Source organism: Sus scrofa, chromosome 1 (assembly GCF_054392235.1).
Source record: "Sus scrofa isolate SSC_HxYL_T2T_F1_AM1 chromosome 1, Sscrofa_HxYL_maternal_Yorkshire_Landrace_v2.0, whole genome shotgun sequence".
Classification (NCBI taxonomy): domain Eukaryota; kingdom Metazoa; phylum Chordata; class Mammalia; order Artiodactyla; family Suidae; genus Sus; species Sus scrofa.
In genome coordinates, this window is record NC_139383.1 from 18,529,422 (window position 1) to 18,541,853 (window position 12,432).

The 12,432-nt window shown below is 39.4% G+C and overlaps 1 protein-coding gene and 1 long non-coding RNA gene across 17 annotated transcripts in view; one reads left to right on the forward strand and one right to left on the reverse strand.

Moving 5' to 3' along the window:
- The window catches only part of STXBP5 (syntaxin binding protein 5), a 167,918-nt gene extending 158,148 nt beyond the window's left edge, over positions 1–9,770 (reverse strand). For all 9 annotated transcript variants that reach the window (XR_014845087.1, XR_014845093.1, XR_014845085.1 and 6 more), the window contains exons 1-2: positions 8,780–9,770; positions 7,443–7,540 (exon numbers count right to left, since the gene is read on the reverse strand). Coding sequence is in view for 5 of the 9 variants with exons in the window: in XM_085024332.1 (XP_084880458.1) it covers positions 7,443–7,540; positions 8,780–8,929 (248 nt within the window). In the remaining 4 variants the exon portion in view is untranslated. The remainder of the gene's footprint in view (positions 1–7,442; positions 7,541–8,779) is intronic.
- The window catches only part of LOC102160169 (uncharacterized), a 426,691-nt gene continuing 422,914 nt past the window's right edge, over positions 8,656–12,432 (forward strand). For 6 of the 8 annotated variants that reach the window (XR_014845125.1, XR_002338311.2, XR_014845124.1 and 3 more), the window contains exon 1: positions 8,656–8,966. This is a non-coding gene — a long non-coding RNA (uncharacterized LOC102160169). Of the gene's footprint in view, positions 8,967–10,303; positions 10,383–12,432 lie in introns of those variants that run through there. The other 2 variants (XR_002338317.2, XR_002338315.2) reach the window with 1 other exon arrangement.

Consider the following 12,432-nt stretch of genomic DNA (forward strand, 5'->3'; position numbering starts at 1 on the left):
AGGTTGACCATGCATTTAAATTTACTTCTAAGGACTTTGATTTTTTTGTTTTTGTTGTTAATACATTTTTCAGGTTGTTTTCTTTCACCAGGGAAATTGAGCTATTTTTAGTCACAATTTGCAGACATCTAAAGAATCACAATATCTTCAAAACTGCTTACACTTTCAAAAAATACCTAAATGTTTTCTACATATCTCTATGTAATTATAAATAAGAATATTAGGTAAAAACTACAAACGATAAAATTAGGAGGTAAAGGTCTCAAACGAGCTGAATATTTAAATAAGAGAATTGATCACTGAACTGCCCCCAAAGGATGCCTAATCAGTTATCTTCATTATCATACTAATTATAATTCATCAGAAAAATAATGCCCCTTTCACGGGATAAAAAAAAATACGAAAGTAATTTAACTTGGTGTATAGCAATACCCATGGATCATTTGAATCTTTAAAATATTTTTTCTATTTATGACTAAAAGATTAAACTTTGCAGATATGCAAGCATAATTCAGGCAAGTACAAAAAGGTCAGTAATTCTTTCCTGGGCATTCCTTTCTGATTTAAAAGCAAGGCAGCCTAATAAACTAAAGCCAGGACTGGTAAACTTTAGCTTGTGGGCCAAAGCAGCCCACTGCCTGATCTTATAAATAAAGTTATACTGTCACATCTACACTCTCTCCTTCACATACTGTCCACCCCTGCTTTTGTGCTACAAAGGCAGAGCTGAGCATTCGCGTAAGAGACAATACAGCCAAGACATGTGTGATTTAGCCTTTACAGAAAAAGTTTGCTGACTCCTGAACTCAAGATTGAGATCTTCATTACTTCAACTGTATGCACACATACACACTCATTTTCTATACGGTCTTTAGTAGAGAACATACTAAGTTGATCAATTAAGAATATGTTAGTTCCTTCCATTTTGATTTTTTAATTGTACACTGACCACTGTCCAATTTCTGGACTCTTTATAAGGCAGAGGATACTGGTTGATTCTGACAGGCACTCGTAGGGACTCTACTCCATCTTTTCATATGCTTAAGGTTTTCTGACAGTTTATTTTAAAAGAAAAATACTGTTCAATATTACAGCTATAATTTACAAAAGGTCTGGTTTTAAACATGTGACAACTGTGATATTACATGTAAATGATGGTAATGTAGAAATTTAGACTTCAAATGTTAAATTAAGTAGGTGGCTACATAGGTAGAAGCAGAAATGGAATTAAATCAAAAATACACAGACAAAAGGCACTGGGCTTTAAAGGATTATTTTAACAGGGAAAAAAAAGTATTCTTAGACCTAAGGACTCACTAAACACATGGCCCAGTGTAGAACAATGAGGAATAAGCTCTCCCAGTGATTCTTCCCCCCACGACCCCTTGTCCCATCCATCCACAGCCCCAAAATAAAAACAAAAAAGTTACACAGTAAACAGGGCTAGTGTGCAAATTTTTTTATACAATGATTTTTATTTTTTCTATTATACTTGGTTTACAGTATTCTGTCAAAATTTCTTGAAAATGAAACAAGAGGATGAAACATTAAAGCAATTGAGATTGCTAAATCTAGTAGATGACTGCTATTTCCTGCTGCAGTAATCCATGCTGAGAATCACAACCTATGGCTGACATAGGACTCATTCTCCCTTTTATACAAAGTGCTCTTTACTGAAGAGCTGAGTTGAAAAGTCAAAAATATTTCAAAGTCCTTGTTTCTCCTCTACAGCTAGAATTCCAAATGACTAGAATTCTTCTATGAACTAAAGGATGGTGAGAAGAGTAATACAAATTTGGCTACATCCTAGCTAAACTGTTTTACTAACTACTTCGAACAAAAAAATCTATTTCCAAACATTTTCACCAATATTATAATTATGTTTTATAAAATAAAATTAATAAGCAGCATAATCAAACATTCCAATGCTTTTATAGTACAAAATCATTAAACAATCATTTATCACCTCCAGAGTGTAATAAACTTCAACATACATCATTTCATCACATATAAATAGCAATTTTGCAAACCTGTGGTTGAAAAGAACACAGCCATTTTAAAGAAGGCAAAAACATTACTTTAAGACCTTTTCTTCAAAGGCTGCATTAGCTACAAAAATAAATGAAATTAAGGCATTTCTATACAGTACCCGGCATTGCCCTCTACAAGTATTTAACGAAACAAGAAACAAAATTAAAACTCGAGTTTAAGATGCAAGACTACCTACTGACTTTATTATAAAAGGAAAAACCACCAAACATCTTAGTATTCAATGTGAGCTGTTTCAACAATGAAAAAAGTGTGTTTCACATGCTTTTTCATGGCTCCTTTTTGTAAACAAAGGTTTACACTTCTGTATCTACTGACCTGGATTATGAATGAGTCAATAGGTGCACAGCTAAGGGGCCTTCAGAAAAACTCTCACTTATAGCATCTTGAATAGTCCCCACAGCAGTGCTTGCATAGTCTTGAAAACTACACATACATACTATTGCATTTAATCCTGATGCTCACCTCATGAGTGAGGTAGGGTTATTATTCCCACTTAACTGGTGAAGACTAGGACAAAGTGTAATGGTTCTCAAGCAGAAGCACCTGGAAGGATGGGCAGGGGGGGCATCTGGGTTGCCACAATGACAGCAGAAACAACTTTGGCATTGAGTAAATGGGAGCCAGAAATATTAAATAAGCTGAATGTGCTGGACAAACCCACAGAATTATCCAGCCCCAAACGCTAGCACAACCGAGAGACACCGACCTAGGACAAATGGACAAAGCCCAACAGCTAACAGTGACTTTAAACCAGTTCAATTCAATCACAAAGTCCAGGAAGTCACCAATGATCAACCCAAAGGAAATCAAATGTAAAAGTGTATCAAGTTCTCAAGGTAAAATAAGTCTAGGCTACCTTCCCAAAATGGGAATAGTGTAAAAGATGACATAATCCCAAGCTCAACATTACTCTGCCACCTTCTTCACCGAGTTTTCCATTTCTGTCTTCTAACTGCCTCAGTGAAGGATCTGAAAATTTCGCCATCATCTTTAGTTATCCCAGGATTGGATAAAAAGAAGTCAAGTCCTTCTCCAGTTCCCATTCCATTGCCCCTGCCCTGGATCCACCTCACAAACGGAGTAACAGTTACATATTTAGGTTCCCTCAGCCTATTCTTTTCATCCAAGACACCACTGCCCTATTAGTCAGCCTAAAAATCACACTGTCTTCCTGACAGCGTATGTCCTTAGATAACTACAATGATTCCTCACTGAGAAACACCCAGATAACTCAGGTTAACATTCAAGGTTTTCCCACCAACTGACTTCTTATTTCTTCCCCCAACTCAATTAGGATCACAATTCCAACCTCTATAGTATTCCTCTTAACTACCATGATTCCCTTTTCTCTACTTTTACCGACACTGTTTGCCTAGAATACTTTTCCTACTCCTCCCCTGCCATGCTGAATCCTCATCTACTAATGTGCAGAAATATCATATGCAGTCAAGTTACCTGTAATTTGACTTTGTGCCATGTCAGTAGTGCCATGTCAGTAGACCCCTAAGTAATTATAATTTCAATTACATTTATGTAATTCTAGTCCTTTAGCTAGGACTGGAAACCTTTTGAAGGTAAGACTCTTATTTTCATTTCTTTTGCATACCTATGACATATAACTACTTAGAATCTCAAGAGTTGTTCCTTGAAGAAATCGTCTAATATAGCATCTTCATCTTAAAAGTTAGGGAAAAAAACAAAACACTAACTCACAGACATAATTCTTTAGTGGCAAGACACCAACAAGAAATCAGGCCACAATTCATAAACAAATGTTAACAATGAAGTGCTTATTAAATGATCAGAAAAGTACAGAAATCATTTTGTAAGCCTGCATTCAGCAACATTACACTGTATTTTAAAAGACGAGTCCATACCTTATCAAAGTAGAAACCGCTACTGCATTTTCCACAAATTAGGAAGATAATAAATGAGGTCCTTAAATATTTGATACTTAAAAACTCAAGATTTTTATAAAAATTCAGTAAATGTGAAACTCCATTTTTTTGGCTTAGTCCTTGAAATATTAATACATAAAACTACCTCATTGTGTTTAAACAAAAATACCTTAAAAAAAAGACCAAGATAGCCCATGTTACAACAGACTATGGAGAAATTTCAAAAATATACTAGTAAACCAGAAGTCTAGATAAGGATAACAGCAGTATTACTAGAAACGCCTTCCTTCTTGTGGTTAGAACCTTTTTCTCCCTTTTACTTATTTCATATGAGAATAGATGACTATTTTATTCCAATATTTCAGATCCCTAGATTCCTCAGAAGAATCAAACTGCACCTTTTTCTACATGGTAAAAGGAGGAGAATTAAGATAATTAAATCACATCACTACTGTTAAGACTTGGCATATAAAACTCCGCCTACCTGCTTCCTATCAATAAGTTCGTTCCAATCTCATATTCATTCCAGAAGGCAAGGTTGAACATAAAGCATGTTTATAATAAAGCATGTTTATAATAATATCAGTCATTTGCTATACATTAATGTAGCAAATACATTAAATTTACCTTGCCTCACTATGGATTGTTTTTAAGAATTCAGATTTTCACTAATTTCTGTCTACAAACATTAGATATCAGATGTAAATTTCACATCATTATCTTCCTAACCAAAAAATAGGTAAATTAGTTTATCCTGCAACATTTAGGAAGACATCCTATTAGTCATATTAGATATGCAATTCAAATTCTAATAGCCCAATCCCACTGTGAATACCTCCACTAGGCTCCACAGTTAAAAGAATTTATTTACAAGTATATTTCTGCTCTAAAGACATCTTTTAGGATAAATGTATTACAGGCTACAAGGGTCTAATATAAGAGCAAAATAAAAGAACTAAAACCAATTGCAATCGTGAAAAAGGTAAAAAGAGCAACAGCAATAGAACAAAGTCTGCACATTAAACTAACATGGAGCTTAGAAATAAACTTTAGTTATCTAGCTTTCGAAAAAACAAAGAACAGAAAAACTAACATATCTTAAACCACGTATGTGGAAATTAGATAAAAATAAAAAGGTCTTAGCCATTTTCTATAACTCAAAGCCGTAATAAAGCTCATAAACTTATCTCCTACTTAAACCTAACAGAAGGAATGATGAGGTTGTATTACTGGTAGACAAACCAATTTATCATGCTAGAATATTTATGTAAGTATCATAAAAAGGGAAAATAGAAATATATTTGGCAAATTGCTCTAAGATCATTCTAAATATAGCAAGAGGGTCTAAAAAAAAAAAAAAAAAAAAAAAAAAACCAAAAACTGAATAGAATTGTAAATTACAGGTTCACATTTCATGTAGTATATTAACTATAAAAACATGTAAAAAAGAAAAAGACATAAGTGACGATTCTGTACACTTCATCCTTGGTTTTATTTGGTAATTAACATTAAGCCTAACATTTTAACTTCTGAGCAATTTACTAATTATCAAATGTATTAGGGGTATAAAGTCTTGTGTAAGAAAAATATTTAGTTTTATAAAATCAGCCTTGCTTGTGGTACCTAAAATTACATTAAATTATAAAAGGAGCAGACTGGCTGTTAAAAAAAAAGTTATGTACCATAAGAAAATTAGGACCACACTGAGTCTTGATTGAGAAAATAGTAAAACCCATTTAAAAGAAAAGCAAAATAATCTAAAAATAACTGATCAACTTTTCCTTTTAGTCCAGAGATGATACTCTTACTGGAAACAACAAAAACAAATCTGCTTTTCATTTCTAAATAGTCCATCTAGAGCCAACAACACACTACTTTTGTCATTACACAGTTTTGTCATTATACAGTTTTGTTGAATACTTAGCACCCACACTACCAAAATTAATTTTAGTACTCACATTGCCAAAGTTAATTTTATTCTCATCTTCACAAGACTAAAATAGGAACCCTAAACTAGAAGGTATTGATCACCGGATATAGGAATAAAAGTATCTAAACAATTGAGGCCCAAAATATCAACTATCTAAATATTTGGGCAAGAACCATTTAGAAATTCACGGATTCAGATCTAACCTGGTCAGATTTTACCGTTTTAATTGATAGGAGTGCACTACTGGTATTTACTATGAATGACTGACTTCACTTAGTAACACAGTCCAATGAAAACTTTCATAAGCATTTTGAACATAACACACTAAACACAGCACACTAATCACAAATGAAACTTGAGGCACATGCTGATACCATATGCAGCACTACTGCGAAATGAGGATTTTAAAAGATTATAGGAAATGTAAGGCACATGTTTAACTCAAAAGCAGGCTCCCCTCCCCTTGCTCAGATGCCAGATAAACCTAAAATGTAGGGGATAAAATTCCCTGCTCCTCCGTGTTTGTATCTAGTGCTATTTTTTTCTATTTATTACCAACACATTACTTCAAAAATATGTAGGAAGCAGATATCCTCCAAAGGGATAAACAAAGCATTTTTGTTTTCAAAATTTTATGTTTAAGTTTAAAAATAAGATCATTTAGATTAAGAATGTTTACTTTTACTATGACATTTACCCAATTTTATTTCAAGTTAAATAGTTAAAAGAAGAATTATGAAGTATTCTCCATTGTTCAAACTAAAAAAATGATCTTGAAGAATGAGTAGGTATTTGGAAAAACGCACTATGACAAAACTATCATAGTTCATGCATAAACCAAGAAAAATAATTCTCTCCATAATAATACTTGAGAGTACAGCCAGGCTAACAGTTTTTACATAACAAATGTAGACCATGAAAGGGAAAAACCTATCTAGAGAGTACACTTACCCTTTTGCATTATACTAAGAAAATGATCTCTACAACTTCTAGAAATAGCAACACTTTGTAACTACCTACACGAAATAAATTTGTTTTCCAATGTTTTTCTAGATGGAATGATTTTTCTCGATGGATGTTTTCTAATGATTTGTCTAGAGTCACAAACAACCAAATTCCACTTCAACTTCTAATTCATTAGAATAATAGGTCACAATTCTAACACTGACTGTGCACAGTATTTTTAAAAAGCAAATAAAATGTGCCTGTGCTACTGTCTTTAAACCTAGTTCCGTTTAAAGGTCCACTAGTACAAGCAGATATATTTCCCATTAGAAACGTCTGCCTCCTTGCAAAGACAGTACTTACTACAGCAAAACTTCAGAACTCTATGTAGATACATGTTTAGCTACTATAAATTGAGAACTGAATAGCAACATACAACCTGAATATATGTAGAATCATGGGAAAAGACACTACTGCATGATTTCACATAATACCTGATCCTACTATTTCTTTGGAATGCAACAGGAAAAGCAACTAATCAGCAACACAGAAAGACTACAGAAAATATGGTACAAGTTAAAAAAAAAAAAAAAAAAAAAGATTAAATTAAAGGATACAGCCTTAAAGCACCAGTCTGAGTTCCCACTGCCAGGATCTTCTGTACAGGATCAAAAGCCAGGGCTGAGGGTTGATAGGGGAATCCATGGCGAACAGTCTAGGGATGGGCAAGTGACATCACAGCAACCAAGGCAGGAAGCAAAATTTTTGAACAAGAACAGTAGAGGCATTAGAATCTAGAACCAACTATAATTGATGCAAAAAACATACACATGCACTGCTTTAAAAAACTATGAAATTTACATTAAACAAAACTTATGCAAGTTAAACCTGACACCCCCAAATTTGTGACCCCCCCCAAATCTATCTTAGTGCTACACCTTAATTTCTATTTTTCTATCATACTGGCATTCTATAGAAGAAAATTTCTTAATATTCTATTCTGCCTGAGAACAAATTAATAAAGTTTGCAGTGGTCAAAAATTCTGTAAATTCATTTTAAAATGCAATTCATGCTTTATTTCAAGCGTATAAACTTCATCATGACTTTGGATGCCAAATGCCAAGAACTGCTAAGGAAATGCTGTCATAATTACTTTAGGGAAGGATTCAGTAAAGCAGTTAGCAAACATCTATCTCAACATTTTCCAAGTGTAACAATGAAAATAAATAAAGCATATATTTTGCAATTTACTATTAAATCCTTAGTAATTTTAGGACACGAGGGCAAAAAAGTGTATTACGTTCTTTTAAGAAACTCTGACTTAGGAACGCGCCTGGTATTTATGAGGAAGGCAGATATTAAGACCAACACAAGTTTGTATTTCTCATTGAGCAGCTGGTGAATTAATTCGCTGCATCATTCTTTCTGAATTACAGACTGCTGTGACAGTTGTCGTGCCATTAACAAGCAAAAAAAAATCACAGTTCTAACTTTTTAACCAAACACCATGATAGAAGGACCCTGTGATTTCATATCTTAAGCCTCCTTTCACATTTTAAAGGGAAAGTAATAAGCAAAATATCTAGTTGAACAGGCTTGGCTGTTTGGTAAACAATATGCAATTGGCACCGCTCCCAAAAGAAACTTGGAAGTTGGTGAATTAGATATTAAAATGCTAAAATATAAAAAGGCACAAGACTAAGAATATGAATTAAAGGTCACTTTAACAGGTTAGAAGCAATGTTGAGACGACTGCTGCACGTGTAAAAAATCAACGAAAAGGAGTAAGATGATGTCAATCAACACAGCTCACCGAGCAAATGTTTGCTAGACGAGCGAGCCCTTTATTCGAGGTAGGATTGTTATCGGCGCTCAATACCTCGCACCCGCACGTAAAGCCCGAGCTGCCCCTAAAACGACCCCAATTTTCGCGGGACTGCGCGCTCCGTTCACCTTGCAAAGCTGGAAGTGCTCGGACTGGAGCGTTTCCTGGATCTCGGGCTCCCGGTTCCCAGGCGGGTGCTGCTGCTGCTGCTGCTGCGAGGCCGAGGACGAGCCCGCGGTCAGGCCGTCCAGCACCTTCCTGATGTTGAATTTCCTCATGGTCTCGGCGGGGTTCCCCCGCAGCCCGGGAGGGGAGGTAAGGAGCGTCCCCCGGCGTGGAGGGGGGACGAGCCCGGGCCGAGGGCAGCTTCCAGCGAGGACGCGGAGGAGTGGGAGGGAGTGGGAGTGTGAGGGGAAGGAGGCAGCTGGGGAGAAGCAAAAGATAATCCAGACAGGAAATACTGCGACGACGAGAGAGCCGCGGTCACCAGAGCCCCGGGCGGCGACCCTCTTCCTCCGAGGCCGCCGCTGTTCGCCGCGGCTGCTGTGGCGCCGCTTCAGCCGCCGCCGCCGCCGCCTCGCTCCGCGGCCCGGCGGCACAGCAGTGGCGGCGGCGCCCGGAGCCCGCTCCGCCCAGCCTCACCTGGCCGCGGGCTTACTCTGCGCCGCGCCGCCACCCCGGCTCGCCCCCGCCGCTGCCGCCGCGTCCATGGCCCGCGGCCCCGCCGCTCCACGCCCGCCCGGGCCCCGCAGTCCCTCGGCGCTTCCTCCCGCTCCTGCTCTTTCTCCTCCTCCCCGGGGTCGCCGGCTCTCGGTCCGCGGCCGCCGCGCCGGCTCCCTGCCGCTCAGCGCCTCTGCCCGCCGGGCATCGCACGCAGGGCGCCCGGGGTGGGTCCCCGCGCTCTCCGCCTCGCTCCTCCGCCGCTAGATCGGCCCGCCCTCGCTCCTTCTGAGCCCCGGCTGCCCTCTTCAGGCGCCGCCGCCGCCGCCCGCGCTCCCTCCCGGCAGCTCCCTTTCGCCTGACAGGGCGCCTCGACACACGGCGCCAACGCCCGCTCCGAGCAGCAGCGGCAGCCGCGGTTACAGCGCCCGCCGCGGCGGTGGTGGCAGCTGGGCCTCCGCGGACGGGGGCTCCTGAGCATGCGCGCAGCGCGCACCCACCTCCCCCTCCTCCGCCGCCAGAGTGGAGCTGGGGCTTAAATTATCCTCTGCGAAAATCCCAGACCGCGGCTAAATTTCTCCCATCTCAATCGCCCTGCTAGAGGATGCAGCTGCTTCTCCTGCAGCTGGGATAGTAAAAATGTTGACGACTAACGAGTAGCAGGAAACCTTTATTTCAGATTCGGTCATTAAAGCGGGGGTTTATGCTCTCACCCTTTAATGAGGTACACACTCCCGGCTACTGGCTGCAATATCGCTGTTGCTGCTTTATTGATGGGCTTTGTTTTGGATTGATTTGGCTTTGGATTTCGAAAAAGTGCGTCTAGACAAAGGTTATGTCTGTGGTAAGAGGATGGCAGACTTAGAGAGGTACTAGGAAAGGAGATAAACCCAGAGGGAGGAAAGCGTGGCCGTGGCCGGTAGCTTCTAGAGTGGGATGGTCTGCCAAAGGGAAAGCCTCCCCAGGGCTGGATATCTGCCCCGACGCTACGGTGGGCGGAGATGGGGGCGGGAGCGAGAATGGAGGTAAACACAGCTCGGACACTCATTTTCAGAACCTCCAATCTGCCAGGTAATGCTGATTATCCACTAAGTAGACCCCAGCGACTTCTCTACTCTTGCAAGGGAGGGAAGGATGAAGTTTTCGCTCAAACCTTTCCACTGCTTCACTGTCATAATCTCAGTTAGATGCTTGAAGGCAAATGTCTGGCTCAAGTTTGAAAAGGCAGAGAGATTCATATGAGCTGCGGGTACCATTTCCGGAGAGTGAGTTCAATAAAGAAAAGTGGATGGAAAGAAGAGGTACTTGATTAGGAAGGATTTAGAAACTAAGAAAAAACGTAAAGAAGGATGGAAACCCATGAAGACTAATTTTATTCGTAGGGGTGAGGTGGAAAGAGAGAACAAGCTCCCAAGCTAACAACTCTCTGCCTAAGATGGTCTTGAGCTACAGAGGGTTTTCAGAACCCAAATCAGAGGTACCCGCCCTCTTCTTTGTGATTGGTCCCCTCCTGCCCGCTCAGGGAAATTCTCATCCCGGTATTGGTCGATGTGACGGGCTTAAACCAACTACCCCTGGGCCTCAGGGGTTTCGGGAAATGTAGTTCTCCGTGGAGCTTCCTCATCCAAGGACGATGTCTTACACCTGAAACCTATAAAGTTGTTTTGTGGTTTAATATTTACTGAACTACTCAGTTAATTGCTTCGATGTAACAAACGATATAGCAAATTTGGAGATTTTTCTTGGGCTATTTCCAAGTGGCTCTGAAATTTTTGTGTACTAATTTAGTTCTCTGAAACATTTTGTTAAGTGTGAGGCATTGTGCTAGGTGCTGAAGACCCCAAAATATAATTCTTGCTTTCAAAAAGCTCCCTAGTCAAAAGGGGACATATCTCAGTAAATAAGTAATTGTGAAACAATGTGATGAGTTCATTGATGGAATCATGCAGGAGCAGGACTGAAGAGGGTAATTTAATTGGCTGGAGGCCTGGAAATGGAGAATTCACTGTGGTTGAGTCCAAGTGATGAGGAGCTGACAAGGTGAAGAGGAGGGAAAAGAGCATTGTAAGGCAGCTGGGGAGGTGATCAGAATTCCCCGGAGAGGTTTTTAAAAAGACGGATGCCTCCATAAGTATAAATTGCGGAAAGGACCACATCCCCACAGAATTCTATGATCCACCTGTTTATCTAGTTTGAAAATAAATCTGTTGGATGATTTGTCTTCATTGGATTATGAACTCTTTGGAGAAGAAACAGTTTCCTGCTGAGAGGTCTTTTATAGTGGAAAAACCCTAGGCTCTGCTGTTAGCCGGACATGGATTTCAATCCAGACCTTGGTAATATGTGCAACCTTGGGCAAATTACTTACTTATCTTAGGGTCATATTCCTCATATGTTAAATGAGATTAATACTACCTTCTTTCTAGAGTTTTGTGAGAATAAACTGCAATAAAGATGTAAAGTTTGCATGACATTAGTTGCACATAGTAGAATAGAAAAACTATCCTTGAGGTAGAAGCGTTTTCAACAAAACACCAATGTAAACCAGTCTCCCATTTTTGACTCCCGAATTTTTGTTTTCATTTTTGTACTTGACCCTCTCAACAGATTATCAACTTATCCTAGTATTCCCAAGACTTTGGTTCATAGAGGACAAGTAGACCTGAGGATGAATATGGGGCATATCCACTAATCTCAGTTAACTTATTGAACTTACAAACCATTCTCTCCTGGTTCAGAGACATATCCATAATTCTGCTGGGTAAAAAGCAATGCCCCCAAATATCAACCTTTATGAAGGCAAAGATAAAATAACGGATCCTCAAACTCATGCTGTTTCTCATAAGTCAGTTTCAATTGATTAATTGATTTTTTTAGATTAAGAAGTTTGATTTAAAATTAAAATTCATTAGAAATTTAAAGTTTTGGAGTTCCCGTCATGGCTCAGTGGTTAAAGAATCCTGAACCATGAGGTTGCAGGTTTGATCCCTGGCCTTGCACAGTGGGTTAAGGATCCCACGTTGCCGTGAGCTGTGATTTAGGTCGCAGACTCGGCTCAGATCTGGTGTTGCTGTGGCTCTGGCCTAGGCCGGCAGCAATGGCTCCAATTGGACCCTTGGCC